At 45.6% G+C, this 18,725-nt stretch overlaps 1 protein-coding gene across 3 annotated transcripts in view; it reads right to left on the bottom strand.

The window, feature by feature from the left end:
- The window catches only part of ADGRB2 (adhesion G protein-coupled receptor B2), a 157,784-nt gene that overhangs the window by 19,655 nt on the left and 119,404 nt on the right, over nt 1–18,725 (bottom strand). For all 3 annotated transcript variants that reach the window (XM_083453080.1, XM_083453081.1, XM_083453079.1), the window contains exons 17-22: nt 14,562–14,665; nt 12,990–13,092; nt 5,855–6,005; nt 2,462–2,531; nt 1,739–1,805; nt 1,282–1,367 (exon numbers count right to left, since the gene is read on the bottom strand). In XM_083453080.1, coding sequence (XP_083309206.1) covers nt 1,282–1,367; nt 1,739–1,805; nt 2,462–2,531; nt 5,855–6,005; nt 12,990–13,092; nt 14,562–14,665 — 581 coding nt within the window. The remainder of the gene's footprint in view (nt 1–1,281; nt 1,368–1,738; nt 1,806–2,461; nt 2,532–5,854; nt 6,006–12,989; nt 13,093–14,561; nt 14,666–18,725) is intronic.

The following is an 18,725-nucleotide window of genomic DNA, read 5'->3' as shown; positions in this document are numbered from 1 at the left end:
TTCCAGCAGCTATTGCAGCTGCCTGTGGAGAGCCCCCTCGCAACCCTTCCTCCCAGCATTGCTGCTGTGTTCCAGCTTGCTCACCCTCCCTCCCACAGAGCCTAGCTTCTTCTTGGGTTTGAAGCTGCATCGGAGAACAAGCGGGCTCTCAGCAGGCGGTTGTAGCAGCTGTTGGAACAGCTAGCTGCTACAGGCACCTGGAGGCTTCACACCATGTGGCACTCTGTTCGCAAGCGCTTGTGTGAAAGAGGGCTTGGAGGAGTTGATGCTCTTTTCCCTAAAGTAACAAAAAACTGGTAACTAAGTGAAGTCTGAGCAACCACGCAGGCAGCTTGCAAACCTACCTTGGGAACTTGCATTTCTGATGCATTATAAAAGCTTTTCCCCAAAATGGCATCCTCCAGATGCATTGGACTATAATGCCCATCAGCTCCAGCTAGCATGATGCTAGCTTCCCAGCGGCTGAGTCACTGTTGCTTACTGGGAGAGAGCCCCTTCTATATATAGCCAACATGGCTGGTAGCCAGATATCCATATTACCGTATTTTTCACCCTATAGGGTGCCCTGGCCCATAGAACGCACCTCATTTTGGGGGGCGATGAAAAAAAATTATCCCCCCCCCCCCAGCCACGGGGCTGGGGCGGGGGAAGCCCGAGCTTCCCCCGACCCCAGCCCCCAGAACAGGCTGCTATCCGCAAGCCTTGCGAGCCCACAGGAACTCCCCCCGGGCACGCAGGCTTGCGGACACCTGCGCGAAGCACGGGGTGTCCTCCAGAGGGCGCCCCATGCTCCGGGCTGCAGGCTGCCGCCCGCAAGCCTGGAGAGCCCGCGGGAACTCCCCCAGGCGCGCAAGGCTTGCGGATAGCTTCCTGAAGCCTGGAGAGTGAGAGGGGTCGCACCGACGCCTCTCGCTCTCCAGGCTTCAGCGAAAGCCTGCATTCGCCCCATAGGACGTACACACATTTCCCCTTCATTTCTGGAGGGGGAAAAGTGCGTCCTATAGGGCGAAAAATACGGTAATTATTTTCAGAATCTGCTATAAGAATCAGATTGCTGGGATTTCTCCCTATGAAAGGGTAGTGGGGTGGGCTCCCCCCCCCAAAAAAAACATTTATATTTTGTTCAGCAGGAGACAAGCACCCTTCCTTCCTACATCATTGCCCCACCACATAAATGGCACCTTGTTCTCCTGGCAGGTATGCCAGCTTCAGCATTTTGTCACAAAAAGAGTGTCTGGAATTGGTGTGTGCAGTGTGTGTTTGTGTGGGGGACGGCCTTACCCAGCTCGCTGCTTTTTGGACTTATCTGAGATGCCATCCCGAGACATAAGCTTGTTGAAGACGATGATTCCGATCAGCATGTTGACCTGACAGTGGAGAGAGAGAGAGAGATCCACAATCAGCAGCATCCACAGGGCTATCTAATTTCTAGGGCCCTTAAAATTCACATTGCAGCAGACAGCTGTTAAATGAAAAAAGATGCCTCAAAGTGACTTACAATTCCATAAAATGCAAAAACAGTCCCTTTAAAAGCAAACAAAAAACATCAACAACAATAAAAGCAAAGGGCATATCAACAAAATTTCTTAAAGTGCTCAACCTAAAAGGGAGAAAATGGCGTGTCTCCTAAAGGCCTTTTGATCACCGGCATGGAAAGCGATGAAATGGCAGCATAGTAAATGATCCGCATAACAAGCTAACGGCCACCAACACCACTGGGCAGCATTTGAGCACCTACCAGAACAATCACAGCAGCAGGGCCAACAAAGGCGTAGAGCAGCCCTCCTTCAAGGGACAGCCAGCAGCTGGGGAGAGAAGCCAAGAAAGAGGCGGAAGGGTCAAGAAAGATCTCAGAGTTTAAGGCTCCTGGATTCCAAGTTTTTAAACAGGGGCAGGAGAAACATTCAATTTTGGTTTCTCGGTTTCTCACTTTTCCAATTTTAAGTTCAGCTCTCCATGTTTCATATTAGTTCGATATTTATATATATATTTTAAAATCCTCATGAATATTCATCAGCATTTCAGTGTGAATTTCTCCTTACATAAACACATTTTTGATGGAAGCCACCCAGTGGGTGGGGCAACCACTTAGATGGGCAGGATACTACTACTACTACTAACATTAAGCAACTCTGTCTTTAAATGCAAACATTACCATAGCATATGCATTTTTTCCAAGCATTATTTGGCTGGAGATCTGCATTACAATATTTGGAAAAATGTGAACTTTGAGGGTTGACTATGTTTCAGTTCACTTGTTGTTTTGGAAAGTGTGAATTAGGCTCATTGACCTTTAAATGCAAACTGATTTAAATCCTCCCTCCCTATCTATATCTACACAGCCTGCTCCCATCTCAGATGCGGTTCTTAGGTTCTCCTTAGATGTTTCAATTCTCCTTCCCCCTCCCCATTTCATTTTAAGAAGATGAGACCAGAAAGCTTTGGAACCCATGGAACCTACTAGCTGGATGTTCCGTATCCTTTGGTCCGAGTAAAGCCGACAGAGACAGCAACTACCAAGGCTGGCAACCCTAGATGGGAAATATAGAGATGAAAATGCAGGTAAAACCACAAAGGAATTCTGCATCTGAAGCACTTTGTGGAGAACCAGCTACCAGGGACAGGTGAATTGGGTCCAAGCGATGGGGAAAGGACCCCCCCTTGAAACACACACATTTTCCCCCCTAAGCATTTGCATCATTAACTGCATTGCAAAATTCAGAAGGCTATGAGATTCTGACTGATAGCTGTGTTCTGCATGTTGTTTGGCAGTTCTGAGCTTGGACTGTTGAACTAGGTTGATTCACTTTAAAATGCAGCCTGAATAAAATCCCCATCCATTCCTACATCTGACCATCTCACAAACCATCTTGGTTTCTATGAGCAGTCCTTTGGCATAGTCCCAAAATCCACAGGGGGGTTGAGAGCACTTGCAAAGAATGCTCACAAAACTCAGCACGATATATTTTTAATGCATCCTTGGAATGGAGGGGAGAGGGGCAGCAGGAGAGAGTTCTGCTTACTACCAGTGAAACATGCAGGCCTGCTAAGCTTCCTGACCTTGAAGTGACAGTTCTGACCATGCTCAGACCCACCATTTTCTGCTGGGACCAATTGGGCTGTTCTGAGTAAACTGCAGGTCCCTTGATCCCACAAGGAAATTATGTTTCTGAGCATGCTCACCCTGCTTGATAGTGACCTCGGCATGCTTCCAGCGTCAGTTACTCCCCCATTTTGCAATAGTGAGGGTTATTTTTCTTTTCTTCCAAAGCAATTTGGAACTGGCAGGGGAGGGCATTAATGACTTATTCTGAGGACTGACCCAAAAAGGTGTGTGGGTTTGCATGAATCAGGTTTCCCTCCCCTCCTCCCCCCACCACAAGCAGTGTTTTTGTTTTGCTGCTTTTGCATTTTGAGTTCCCCTGTAAGTTTTTGCCCCGTTCCTGGCACTTGATTCACACAAACCTCTGTAACAAAGTGGTTAGAGGGTAAAGTTGTCACACACAGATTTTGAATTGTACTGATTAGTTACAGGTGGAATTTCCCTATCTTTATCTACAACCAGCCTACCTTTTGTCTCAAAGAGCAAATGGAGGAACGTTCGACTTTCTACCAAGAATTCTTTGATTGTGTGGCCCAGTCTTACCTTTCTCTCCCTCCCTACCCACAAGGTTAAGTTTGGGAAAGGGGGGGGGAGTGAAATGAATAGCAAGCAAAGTTGGCATAGAGGTGAGCTAACTACAGACTGAACTGCTGGTTTCAAAATGAGCCAAGCCAATCTGCAGAGAGGGGTTTGGCTCACCTTGCAATGGCTCACCTCATAAGCTGGCCTAAGTTTTCCATTTTCTGAACATCCCCAATTCTGGACATCTGGGGTGCTTCCTGACTATTGCTTTTTGCAGGCGGGAGTTAGTCACCTACCAGCAAATTCAGGTCGCACTATTAAAGTTGCCTGGGAGCTCTTGTGCTACAAAACTGCTTCCCCAAAAAGATATGAGATAGCGATAAGGAAGATGACAGGGAAATGCACTGGAAAGTGTTGGGTAATAACACTTGCATCTCCCTGCAAAAAGTAAGGATGCTCAATAAACTGGTCTGGAAACCCCCTTGATGCCATGCCAAGTTCTGATTTTGTTGCAGCTTTCATTCTCCTCACACTTCCCAGTTTGTGAAACTCCTCCTTCCAAAAGCAATTGGGTGCAAACTGTGTTTTGCCGAGATCAAAGACTGGCTTGCAATAAGCATGCACATCCCTTGACTGCTCTGCACCTTACTGATTGCCTTCATCACCAAAGCATTGTGCTGGTGATGACAGCAGGTGCTGAAAGAATTCCATTTGCGGTGTTAGAAGCTGGCAGTGAGGAAAGGCTGGAGGAAGCTCTGCCTGCAGAAGAGAAGACTGAAAGAGCACATGGCAGCATCCTTTATACAACTGAGAGCGGTTTCACACAAAAGGTGAGAAAGACTTGCTGCCTGCTGCCCTACAAGGCAGGACTAGATCCAATGGGCTGAAGTGACAGGAGGGTTAGTTTTGGTTGAACATTCGGAAAATAAACTTCGTTAACAGTAAGAGCAATTTGACAATGGAGCCAATTGCCCAGAGGGGTGAAGGGCTCTCCCTTAAGGGTGCTGGGACTGTTCTAGTTCTGGATTCCTTGCACAGAGCAGGAGTTGATCAGCCTTCCCCAATCAAAAGCCCTTCAGATGCTTTGACTACAACTCTCATTCGCCTCGGCTAGCACAGGGCTGATGGCAGCTGTAGTCCAAAATACCTGGAGAGCACCAGGCTAGCAAAGGCTGGTCTAAGTGGCCTAGAAGGCCCCCTCCAACTCTAGGATTCTGCTGGTTAAGTCACTTGCACCTTCAAGCCACTTCTTGGATGCTATTGCTGCAGTCAGTAAGGTTTGTATCTGATGCACAGGTTCACCTTGAAGCTTTATTATTGTTTATTGCCAGTGGGCACGACAATAAAACACACATGTGTCAAGAAAGATGATCATCAAACCAATAAGACAGGGATGAACCCTGACAATACAATAAACAAGATTTAAAACATTCATTTATTAAAAACGCTCCCCTTAACATTTAGCACTGATCCAATTCAGAAAGGCCTCTACAACTAGTGAAAATAAAGTGAGCCTATAGCCGACGGATTCTCCTAGATCAGCTAGCGGCCATCTTATTTTAAAATCAGCTGGTTGGGCTTGTAAGCAGTAAGCAGTAAGATTAAACTTAACCTCCAATTAATTATATAAAGAACAATGTAAGATATAGTGCACCATATTCAATTTCACCTGTTCTGCATACACAAAAACATTCATTTTTCTGGCCAGTCAGAAAATCTAACAGGCAAATATTAAGTTTGGGATCTAAACTGGGTAAAAGCATGCCTCTAAGGCAAAAAAAGTTAATTCCCACAAATAGGTAGCCCTTTTATCATCCAGTTTTATTATACAAAGTGGCAGGCTTACAATTCTTAATGTGCTCAAGATCCAATATAGTGTGAAAGTCACCAAGCAGTATATTTGTTGCACTGGCAGAATGTTGCTGCACAAGATAAAACACAAGCACTTTACCCAAGATTGTTATGCAACAGGTTGCACCAGAAGAAATAGTTGTTGCACAACCTGCTTCTGCAAGCACAAATCTTGTGTTGGATTTCTTTGTTGAGCAACATTTAAACTCCTGCACTAGTGGACTGAGAATGTTAGATGTGCCCGCAAGCAACGAATGTTCCTGCACGAACCAGACCTATAAGGTGATTCCCCCTTTCCTGATGCCTCCTTGATCCTCCCCACCTCCCTGTAATCAGGGAGACAACACTCTGGCTCCAGAAGAGAAGATGCCCTCTTACCCCATCCGAGGCAGAGGAAGCGTTTACGAACTAGGCGTGTCCGGATCCTGCCAATCACAGCCAAGTAGGATTGCCAGGCCTCTGTCAGCACCCAGCAAAAGGAAGAGAGGAAGAAGAAGTGGAGGAATGCAGCAGTCATGGTGCACACGCCCTGGAGATTGGGGAAGAGAAGTAAGAGAAGGGAGTGAATGAGAGTCATCAGAATGCAGGAGCGTCCTACATAATTGAGTTGGGTTGTATTCTAGAACAAATGGCATGCATGCAGCCCCCTTGCAATTGAACCCCTTTCCTTGGAGATTCACTTTCCAAATCTAACTAATAATGCTTTTTCGCATTTGCGTATTTCAGGAATCAAAAGCAGGGGTGAGTGGAAGGCAGATTGGGATGCTGTGATGCATTATTGCACGCTGGCTGTTCAGGAATTTAGTATGAGCCTCTGTACTTGAACCCTCGAGGGGAATTTCCTCCCATACTGGCAGATTTCTGTGTAACTTGCAATAGATCAGAAAGGGTTTGTGACGTGCAACTGTTTAACAACAAGAATATGACCTAAATTAGGCTGCTGAAATAAAGAAAGCCAACCTCAGGAGTGGACTCTTTGTGTGTGAAAGGACTGGTGAGCTCAATTCAGTTCTGGCACTGAAAACAAATTCACGGACTCAGATGTGCCTCAGAGACACCCTGCCCTTTCTTTCTAACTGTATGTCTTTTCAACCTGGCTCTGGTTGACAAAAGCACGAAGTTCTACTAAAAATCCAAGTTGATATGGCAAACTGGGAAGTCTGGCCCAGAAATCCACGACCAAGCAAAGGGATTTCCTGTCTCACTCTTAGCCAGTAGCATATTGTGTGACTCTGCTTTTCCATGACATTGTCATCACTGATACATTGCTGTGATGTCATCGACCCAAATCACATGGGTCACCTTGACAATCAACTGGATTAAAACAACAGTGTGGGGAAATGAGGCCGATGATTGCAAAGGGAAGGAGCAGGATGGGGAAAATTGCATGAAGGAGAACAGTATAGAAACAAACTGAAGGTAGGATGTGCTTTTTGACACTCCTGAAAAAGTTGTACTGTGAAGAAGGAGGCCTTTAAGCATCTGTGCTTGTTGCAATGGGCATATTCTAAATTGTGAAGGCATCTGGTGCATGAATGCACACACATGTGCATACAGCTCCTGAAACACAACGCTGATCACAGGGCCCCAGTAGGGATGGGAAAATCTGTTGATTTCAGTTTCTCTCAGTTCCTCATTTTTCCAGTTTTATGCTCAGTTTTCCACATCACTTTGCAAATTCCTTTTTGAAAAAAGCCCTCATGAAAATTCACCAGCATTTTAGGGCTAATTTCTCCTAACAGATACATATTTGCAATGCTTTTTTTCTGGGGGGACGCAGGGGTACGCATATACCTAAACATTTTGTGAATCTTTGCACTTCTGTCCATTCACTGTATTTATTTTCCCCGATTTGAACTATAAAATGGTGGTTTTCTTGAGTCAAAATGAGGGTACCCCTAAACATTTTTTTTAGAAAAAGCACTGTATATTTGTATGCATTTTTGCCTACTACACACATTTTTGCACAGTGATTTCCCCTATCATGATGCATTTTAATGCTGTTTTCACTTATATACACACTTTTATGTGCATTTTACCCTAGCATATGAATTTCTGAACACCTTACATGGCCAGGGAACTGTACTGCTAGTTTTAAAGTATGGCTAAGTTTCAGAAAGCGTGAATTAGGTAGGTTTCCTTTAAATGTGAACTAAATCAAAGTTCTCCCCCACCCAGGGGCAGAAGAAGGGGGCGGTGGGCAGTGGGGGCGGTTCACCCCAGGTGTCAGTACTGAGGGGGGTGACATTTGGTGTGCCACCCACCTGCAACTCCCAAGCCTACCCCGAGCTGTTGGGGGAAGGGGCGGAGCTACGCTGCCTTACTGGCAGCCTTCCCCCCTTCCCCCTTCGTTTTGACAGCTCAGGGGAGGCTTGGGAGTCGCTGGTGGGTGGTGCGCCGTTGCCTCCCACTCCCCGGCTGTTTCCTGGGGGGAGAGAGCCTCCCCCGAACTGTCAAAAGGAAGAGGGAAGGGAGAAAGGCTGCTGGCAAAGCAACACAGCTCTCTTCCCCCCCTGCCCAGGAAGCAGCCCACCATGGGTGGCTCGCTCCACCCCCCATGCATAGCTCACTCCACCCCACTGGGCATCTCACCTCCTGGGACACTCGCTCCGTCCCCACGGCCCTGCCCCCGGGTGCACAGCATGTGCGTCGCTCCAGGTGCCTAAGCAGCTGGCTCTGCCTCTGCCCCCACTTCTGGGTTCATTTGCATATGGAAATTTATTCAAAATAAAACGGGCCCTGTACTTGAAAGACACTGCAAGCCCTGCACTGTATCATTGTGGGGCTGGATTTCAAAGTCTAAGGCAAGCGACACAACTGCCCCTTCCCAGATGCTGGATAAAAACTGGCAGAAGTGGCTGTCATACCCACCAGCCTCCACCTTCACGCTCCCACCGACTTTAATCAGTCAATTGCTGCATTAGGTTCACTGGCATTATAACAAAGAGACAAGTGCTAATAGGGCATGCCTGGCTCTGGTCCACAGGCTGGAGAAGGAGCTAAGCATGGAGAAGGGACCCAAAACACCAGCAGTGCACAAGCACAGTTTGGGCCATGAAACACAGGAGATTCCCAATGTTGCAACAAACAGCAAAGGGATGGTCCACAAGCAACATCAGCTAACGGGCTCTGCATTTAGCCTAAGCCAGGCCTGCACAATGTGGGACTAGGAACAGAGAAGAAATCCATTTTAAATGGATTTAAACATGGAATTTGTCAGTTCGAAACCACCCCTTGCATCGAGTGCCTGCTTTTGTGCATGTCTCCCATGCCTTGTTTTCTTAAGAGCCTGACTATGCATATAAACACATACAATAAGAGTCAAGTTCCACACTGTAATATATTCCTGCAGCATAATGTCACAAGTATATTCATATATACTAAGATCAAGCAGGTGCCTTCACTGTACTCTTTTCAGGGCCTGCTGAAAACATTCTTTAGTCAAGCTTAGAAAGTTTAGGTAATTTTACTCTGTTTCGTATTGTAACTTCTAAATCATGAGTTTTCCCACGATTTTATTATTTTATCTTTTTGTAAGCTGCTTTGAGGGTGGGTGTGTGTGGTTTTTTTTTTTAAAAAAAAAAACCAATCAAGTACTGTATACATTTTATGATAAACAAACAAGCACATACAACCCATTAGGTACATTTTGTATGTATTCGCTTCTCTGCTGGTTAATTTAGGAAACCTGCATATTTGTATAATATGTGATTAGCCTTAGATGTTTCAGCTTCTCATGGAGATTTAGGGATGGACAAATATGCCACTTCACCCCATGTTTGTGAATTTCTGTGTGCATTACTTGGTTGGAGAACTGCACTGCAGAAGCGTGACTCTTGAGGGATGGCTGTACTTTGGCTTGCATTTTGTTTTTGGAATTAGGTACGTTCACCTTTAAATGTGAACTGAATCAAATTTCTCCATCACCCCTATGGCGATTAAGGAGCGAGACAGGAATTAGGACAACTGATGTGGGTAAGGTAGACAGCAAGAGCCTGCCTGTGGCCCATGAAGCTGAACACAGCCCACCAGCTGTGCATTAAGGCCTTTCAGGGGCTTGGCAGCTGCCCTGTTTTTAGACCTAGCATGGCCCAAAGATTTAGAAGCAGAGTGGCAGATGGGACACCTGAAGGCGGGGGGAGGGGGGGTATATGCACACACGTTTGTTTCCCTCTAGCATATATTTTAATTTCTCTCTCAGAAACTTCAAATTGTAAGCAGGGTAGAAAGAAAGAAAGAAAGAAAGAAAGAAAGAAAGAAAGAAAGAAAGAAAGAAAGAAAGAAAGACTATCCTCCTGTGCCCCATTACAATCATATCTAGTATCTTTTTGTTTTTGGAATGGAAACCTATCTAGGCCAGTGTGCCAGAGGTTCCCTACCACTGACTCATAGGGTATAGTGGCTGGGGAAACCCCACCAGATGGGTGGAGTATAAATAATAAGTTGTTGTTGTTGTTTATTTATTTACACGTGCTAAGCAGTGAGAAATTTACAAGATACTTTTCATTCCCAAAAGAGCATTGTTGAATACCTAGGAATTGGGAAACTTTACAATCTGATAATCTGCAGTGCTGAAAATTTACGTTTCAACTTACTTTGCAATAGTTTTGTTTGTTTTGCAATGCATGCTGGCAATACTTGCTCAATCGCAATACGATTCTCTCTTTTGAAAACCAAGCAACTCCTAATTGCCTGTCTCCAGCCACAGTCCAGAAGCAGCAACTCCCCCAGCCATTTCATTAACAAGGGTTTCATCCAGCAAGGCCCAGACGTGCTAGCAGCTCCTCTGGCATACACGTGCCCCTCCTTGTACTACTCATGCTTGCAACATGCTTTCCGAGTTCCTCGATGTCTCTAGTACATCAAGAGGAAACGCTGCAGGGTGGTGATCTATTATGCACGAGGTCCCTTGCACAGCAATGGATGGGCTGCCTGGGGGCTGAGAGGGAGGCTGCAGCCACCTTTGATCTCCCTGGGCTGAAATTCACATGTCAGTTCTGGAGGATTTGCACTGGAGAAAGGATAGGTGTGGAGGGGAGAATGGATGAAGATATGCTGCTCCCCAGCTTGTATCACAGCAAATGGAACCAGAGCCTGACAGAGTTGTTTTTCCCCCAAAGAGTCAAATATGGCATGAAAGAACAATTGTTGTTTTAGATGGGCACGTTCTTTTCTTCCCTATCCCACTGGATAAAGAGATGCTACAGGTTTTGGAGTGTCCTGAAACCTGCAAAACCCATGTCACCAGGGATAACAGTTGGACACAAGAAATGAGTGTGTACACCACAACACTTTTGTGTATAAAGTTCTGACTAGTACAAACATTTTTGCAAGCAAACTCCTCTAAACTAATCAACTTCTGTATGTTATTTTCACTGTCATATGGAACCACACAAATTTCCCCCTAACATATGCATTGGTGTGCATTCTGTGAAGTGCATCGCAACATTTGGAGAAGTGTGAAATTAGGCAGTTTCTCAGTAAAATGCAAAGTGAAATTTCTCCCCCATCACTAGTGGTGGCTGCTCTGCCCACCAGAGCTTTGGGTCCAAAGGGACCAGGCAGGCTGGAGCAGCTCCTCTGAGATTACAGTGGTGGAGAGGAGCAGGGGCCGCAAGAATGAGATGACTTTAGTTGGCACTATGGGAAGGGGTGGGCCGTGGGAATGGTACAGTCCTCACCCCTTACATTTTAAGGGCGCTCGCTGAGGGCATCTTATCCTGGACTCCTCTCCTCCCCTGTAAAACTGCTCCCCCCACCTGCAAGTGATGCCCACGTTCTTTCAAGCCAACATCTGCACACACCAACAAGAAACAGACATTCTCAGGCACTGAATTCTGTGCCCAAGCGCTGCTTCTGCCTCTCTTAAATAAGAAACATTTCCCAGCACACAGTGCTTCTTTACTCGGCTATGGAGCATTACCCTCTTTTCTTCTTGGATGTGCAGGCTGCAGATAACCAAATATTGCAATTTCCTTCATGCAGACAGGCACTAGGGCAGGCTCTCTCACTCAGTATGACTCATCTCCCAAGCAGCTGCTGCCTCCTTCTTCCCTCTCAGTGACAATGATGTAGCCAGAGAGAGTTAGGGGCGATGGGGGGGGGGGAGAAGTGACTGGGAAAGCTCCTCAAACTCTTTTGAGGTGGAACATATAAAGAGTTCTGGGTGGGGTGGGAGCTTCTCTAGGTCAGAGTTCTGTTCCCAGCTGCATTCAGCTTGGGAATCTGTGCCTTAAGGCACAGATAGTCTCTATACACCTTCAAATATCAGGTTCCAAAGGCAAACGAAAGGAAGACACACAATCAGAAGCATAACCTTGAGAAAGAAGGTTGGGGGGGAGGCACACATTATGTGAAAAGCTGTAGAGAGGATCCCCTTCATATGAATTTAGAAGTCAAAATTAAATAGAAATTCTTTATGAGCTCAACTGTGTTTAAATATTTAAAAACAAGGTATAAAATACTCCATCTGCTGGGTTAATATTTAACATTATATTATTTCATGCACCCCGACTAGGTTGATAAAGTACTTTTTAGGTGCTTACATGATGCTATTAATATTATTTAGCACCCAATCTTGCCCAACTTTAAACTTTTAAATCCCACTGATCTCAGTGGGGATACTTAACCTCATCTTTAAATTAAATCTTCTCTGAAAGTTCTCCAACGGGACAGTTCAGCCTAATGTTGGTAGCTTGTGGGAGCACTGAAATCAGTGCCACCTTTGCACCACTGTTGTTGCCACTGCTGCTACAGTGGTACCTCGGGTTAAGTACTTAATTCGTTCCGGAGGTCCGTTCTTAACCTGAGGTACCACTTTAGCGAATGGGGCCTCCTGCTGCTGCTGTGCCACTGGAGCATGATTTCTGTTCTCATCCTGAAGCAAAGTTCTTAACCCGAGGTACTATTTCTGGGTTAGCAGAGTCTGTAACCTGAGCATATGTAAGCTGAAGCGTATGTAAGCCAAGGTACCACTGTATTTCACATGGCGGCAGCAAATGCCAGCAGTGCCTACTATTTTCCCATATAACCCTTATCAGGACCATGTTACATTATGATACAGCATTGCTTGGTAGACACCCTCACAGCCTTTGCTTTGTCCTCAAAGGCCACTGAGCTGCTCCTCCTGTCACTTTTGCAGTCTGCAGATGGTGCCAAGAAAGTGGTGGAAGAGCCCATTGACTTAAACCTCCCCACTGTGAAATCAAAGAGGTTCACAATTGCTTAACTTTAAGATAAATCATTTCCCTAGTGTTCCATTCAAATCTCCATCTTAATCAAACTGTAAAATCAAGATATCACGCATTTTGAAAAGGTGGCCTTTTTATCCAGATTTTGAATATCTGGCCCAAATTTTGAGTTTCCCTTTAGCTTTATAGAGAAGATGCGTTTTAAAAAGTGGAAGGTGGACAGATAGAAATGTATGTTTGAAGCAGCATGGAGCCACGCCCTCAAAGGCTGAAACAAAGCGGCATGATCTGCAGATGTCTTGCAAAGGAGTAACTTTTTTCACCTTACTGAGCATCTGGGACTGCCCCACCAGGATCAACACGTTGGAGGCCAGAATGGAGACACAGAAGTTCAGGAGAATGATGGAGCGTTCCGACTTGATAAACCTGCAAGAAAGAAGGTGATGGGGATGAGCAGCTTTGAGAGATACTTGGAGGACAGGGGCCAAGTTGCACCCAACATTGGGGGGGCTGGTGTCATATGCATGATATCATGTATGCAATTACAATAAAAGGGGGTAAATGTAGTATTCATTATAGAACATAATTCAAAATGACTTCGTGGCGTAACAGATGGGTCTTCTTGGATTCAGCAGTACCTTCTCTATGTCTTCCCCACTCCCTTTAGGATGCTGATTTTACAGAGGGTCCCCGCCCTCCTGATTCTATGATTCTTAGTTGCAGGCTTTTAAATGGTGACCTAGTCCAGCAGTTCCCAATTAGCTAAGTACTGCAGACCAGTGGCGTAGCGTGGGTTGTCAGCACCCGGGGCAAGGCAAGTAATTTGCGCCCCCCGCTGCACTGTCCCTCCCCCAGATAGTCCCTCGCTCTCTCTCCGCACCGCACCGCACGCCTGGCACCCCCCCCTCGACAGTGGGCGGTGACCCGGCGGCTTGGATCGGATTCGCACAGCCAGCACTGCAGTGAGAGAGTGTGAGTGAGCCAGGTAGGGGCAGAGAGCTGCGAGCGCCCCCCAAAAAATGTTGTGCCCGGTGCGGACGGCCCCCCCCCTGCACCCCCACGCTACACCACTGCTGCAGACCCCCTGTTTTTCAAAAGCCAAGCCATAGACCTGCTACTTTTGAAAATTTTGTTATGTGATTGGTGCCACGGACCTCCCGGGTGGGTTACATGGACTATCGATTGGGAACCATTGCGCTAGTCTCATGGGATGGGCTCAAAGAAAATCACCTCCCGTGGAGATAGCGAAATGCTTAAAGGATACCTCCCAAACTGCCATTTACCTGGCAATAATTGCTGCCTCCCCACTTATCTTCACAATCACTAATGTGGAACTGATTGGCAAATCCATACATATGCATGTATCAAAAGTAAGGGGAGAAAAATGCCACCCTTTTTGCTAATCTGTGGCTTAAATATTTTATTTTCAAGCACATTCACACCAAAAGGTCACTTTTTCTAATGGGAGGCTGTTTTCTTTTTTTACAATATCCTCTTTTATATATGTTGCTGAATTTAGGAGCTTTGACAAAAAATTTGGGGGAGGGGTTAATAAAGTAATTATCTTGATGATAGAATGTTGCTTTCAAATGAAGCAATAAAATGTCTCTTGCTTTAAAACAACCCTCTAAATCAAATCTTAAAAGGAGAAAGCAAAAGAAGCATCTAAAGTCACACTTATCAATGCCCCAAATTTCTAACGTGTGCAAGATTTTATTTCAGCTCAAATTCAGAATGCCATTCCCACCTCCCTCCCACCCGCCCCCACTCACCCACCCCCACCACTCCATTCGGAGGTCTCTGTCACATCTCTACCAGGATTTTGGTTAACCGGAGCTAGCTCAAAGAGCAGTTCTCGAGTCTACTTCTAGCCATGAATAGCTGAGCCAACCTACCTCCAAAAGGCAGCGTAGATCACCAGGAGGGTCAGTAAAGCCATACAAGAAACAGCACAACCAATCATAAGTGGGACAGAGGGGGAGCTGCCAGATTCCATGGCCTGCAAGAGTAGAAGCAGAAAATGGAGAGAGTGAGAGTGAGAGAGACCCCACCCCTCATGCAAGGTGAGCTAAGTCTGGCAGGACAGCTTACTCTATGGACTTAACCATTTGTTATATGAGGCTGGTTGTCCCACAGTGCCAGGCAAATGTTACCCACTCTTTCAAGTGCATTTCCCTGTCACTTTCCTTATTGCAAAAAGTCTAATCTGTTAAGCAAGTGAGTTTGTGGCACAAGGGCTCCAGCTCAACTCTAATTGCCTAAATCTGAATTTGTCACTTTGTGATTGTACCACACCAGAAAATAGCAACAATCTGGAAGCACCCTGAAATGTTTTCCTTCAGGGTCCTCCACTAAGGGTCCTTCAGGGTCCTCCACTAAGGACCTGCTTCCCAGGAGAAGCTCAGCATGTAAGGAAGTCTGAGATGGTTGCTGAAGCTCTGACCTCATGGCTCTCACAAGCTACTCTTGAGTTCCTGTACCAATAATTTAGGAAGTTTCATCACTGTAAATAAACCAAGTTTTACTGCCTGTGCAAGTTTGTTTTTTTATAAATGCTGTATGGAAAAGCACATGAATCTGACCTAAAGAGAGTTTGTGAGCAAATCATTTTTAGCTTACCAAATGTGTGGTCTTTTTCTAGGCTGGGGAAAAAATAAAGATTTGGAACCCACAAAGGCATATTTAAAAAATCTAACTGCCTACATTTCCATGCTTAATTTTGCTTCATATTTTGTGATTTTGAATCTCTGTTGGGGTTCTCTCACCAAAGAATACTAGCTCCAAGCTTAGATCTTGGCACCCAGGAATTCTTCTTTATATCTATATTTATTTATTTTTCTTGCACCAACAAGCACAACGTCATCTAACCACCCCACAAGCAAGTAAAAATGAATGCTCAATAAATAACTGCTGTTGTCTAAGCCCCTGGAAACAAATCAGTATGACTGCTCAGCAGAAAGGTCACCTGGAAATGACCAGAGGTGTAATAGGAAACTGCGATACCAAATTAACACCCTCCTCCCTCTTAGAAAGCAAAGAGTGGTCTGCCAACTGACCAGCAGGGGTAAAACTGGCTAGATTAAAGATCTGGCTCCAAGATTCTTCTCACCACATTTGTTAATAACTTGGGGCCGAAGTTTCATGCAGAAAGCATTATGCACATACACACAAATGTGGTAATTGTAGCTTAGTGATGGGCCTGGGAATTCCTGTTCCACAAACTACAACTCTTACGGCCTTCCTATAAGAATCTGGTTGGCCCCTTTGAAAGCAAGTTGCTGGACTAGATGGGTCTTTGGCCTGACCTGACAGCAATGCTGTTCCTATGTTATTCCAGTTCCCAGGGTTGGGTTGGGGGGAGTAGCACCAGAGAAAAATTCTTACAAAACCAGTTTGTGCCTGGTCTTTGGTCCCTGTTGAGATGGGGGAGACATGGGACAGCTTGAGGGCCCCTTTGGCAGGCGTCTGGCTAAAGCCTGCTCCCTTCTCCAAAGTACAGCCCCTTCTCTGACAAGCAAGAAGGTCTGCATCTCTGAATAACCCAATCTCTCCCTGCCACCTTCTTCTGTTTTGCTTCCTGTGGCACATGGCTTGAGGTCTCGGGTGAGGGAGGGAAAGGGGAGAGAATCCGTTGCCGCTTCTCTGCATTCCTTAAGGGTGGCTCTCCATCTCCTTGCCAATAGGGCATGCTTCCGGAATACCAATGACCCCGCCTGGGTAGGGAAGCATGAAAGAGGCTTGTGACCAAGGGATGCAAGCAAAGCTCCTCTCTCTCCCCTGCCTTCAGCGGCATCGCCAGCGTGGCAGAGGAGGATTCCCAAGCACGCCCCCAAGATGGTTGCCCATTTGCTTCTGGCACGGGCTCTCTATTCCACCTCCCCATCGCTAAGCATATTAATGCTTTGAAGGCTCGCTAATAACTCTTATAAATTTCAACCACTCTAGCAACGGGTGAGCGTGGGGGGTGAGAAACACTGCAGAGAATAGATCCACATTATCTACGGCATTATCTACTTAAAGGCGTCTGGAAGTGGGAAGAGTTCAGAGAGAAAGTAGGAGGGTGGAAACAATGGGAAGGGTGAAGGGGGCTGCTGAAGAGGAGAGCGGAGGAGGTAGGCACAGAGAGGAGACAAAGGGAGCAGATGTTGGGGAGTGGGGGAGGTGAGGAGTGGGAGAGAACAGTCACTGCCATAGGAAAGAGTTGGCGATTCAAGTCTTTCTAAACATAAAGCCTACGCCCTTGAAGTGTTTTGCAAATGTGTGTGGGAAGCTGACTCTCACCGCTCACTGTTCAGGGAACAGGTAACCTGCACTTTGCACATGTGCTGAAGCACTTTTTCAAATGTCTCCTCCTCGGTGGTGGCAGGCATCCTGATGATGGTATGCTCTCCCCCCCAGAAGTAGCAGCCTTGGCATTTTGGTGCCATGTTAAATCATATCTGTTTGCCTGGACATTTGCTGCAGTTGTTTCTTTTATACTGCAAAAGAATTTAATTCTTATTCTTTTCCCTGCTTTTATTTGCTGGATTATTTGTGTTGTATTAAAAACTATGGCAACCTGCCCTGGGATCGATCAACTGATGAACAGTGGGTTAAAAATGCCTGTGATATGGAATGAATTTATTTTAGGTATTTATAATCCATCCTTTCACTCAGAAGTCGCAGGATGGCAAACAATAACATTAGCATCACAATTACCAGTAATTACTTGATTATCACTGTTTTTTATATTTTCTAATATGAACCAACCAATTAAATAAATCTGAAGCCTGCATAATAGCACCAAACAGAGCTTTGTTTAAATGTCTGACACCTCCTGCCCATTCCCTCTCAAGACTTTGACTGGACACAGACTCTTGCGTTTTCCCCATCAGCCAAACCACTTTTGTCTCATAGCACTTGTCTGATTAGCCCTTGGTCCAGTCTTTGCCAACCTGGTCCCTTCCTTTGTTTTACGCTACAAATTCCATCAGTGGGTTGTGGTCCAAAACACAGGAAAGGAATCAGGTTGGCAAAGGGTGATTTAGCCTGATGAAGAGTTCTGGAGAACTTGAAACCTTGCCACATTTTGTTAAACCTTGTTAAACCTTGTCACATTTTGATTGACCTATAAAGGAAATCCTCCATTATGGACGCTGTGATTTTTCTTATGGGTCCAAATGGCTACCTTTACTCCCCACCAACTTAAATATAATTTTGCATCTCCTTAGATCAATGAGAAGAGGGATACAAGACTCTGAGTCGGGTACAACAGCAGTGGGAATGGATGGCAGAAAAACTGGGGAGGGGGGCTTGTTGATATACATTTACAAATTACCACCCCACCCTCCCCAACTACAACTTGAGGCTGAGCTATCTCTGTTCTTTTGCATACTGAACGTGGTTATGTGTGTGCAGATGTGTGTGTGTGTATCACTGTCCCTTAGTGCAAGCCCATCGCTGGCAGGGGCCTAATGGTGGCCATGGAAATGATATCGGTTTAGATCAGGCTGCAAATAGTTATTGTAAGGCCAGCATGAAACAGCCTTCCAAAATTCTCCACCCTATTTATGGATGGCACAAATAGTGTGGGTGTGATTTTACCAAATATTTTTGGTTGAGGGGACAAAATTATTATTATCGATTATTATTTATTGGACTTATTAGTCACTAATTGACGAGGTGGAAGAAAGAAAAATCAGAAAATGGTCTTCTGTGAAATTTCACTTCTGTTAACATAGAGCAAAACTGTATTGTTAGCTCACACTGATGACCAGAGGAAGAGATGGGCTATGAGAGAATGACTGGTACTCCTAAAGTCCAGCTTGTTGCCTTTCTTCAATAATATTCGGTTTGTTTTCTGAGAAATTTCAGCCTACCTCTGGGTTTAGGCCTAGCTGGAAGGCTGTGTCTTCCCCTCAGGCATGAGCCATAGGCCTTGCTTTCACAGCCTGCCCCTTAAAAACAAGGCATTCCCTTCCTTTCCACCCCTTCAGTACTGTTTTTTCTAACTTTGGCTCGGACATGCCCTTAGAATGTTTTCAAAAGGTAGGGGTGGTAACATCACAGAGGTGACTGCT

This window comes from Podarcis tiliguerta (assembly GCF_965153285.1).
Source record: "Podarcis tiliguerta genome assembly, chromosome: 8".
Classification (NCBI taxonomy): domain Eukaryota; kingdom Metazoa; phylum Chordata; class Lepidosauria; order Squamata; family Lacertidae; genus Podarcis; species Podarcis tiliguerta.
This window is presented reverse-complemented; position numbering and strand designations above follow the sequence as displayed.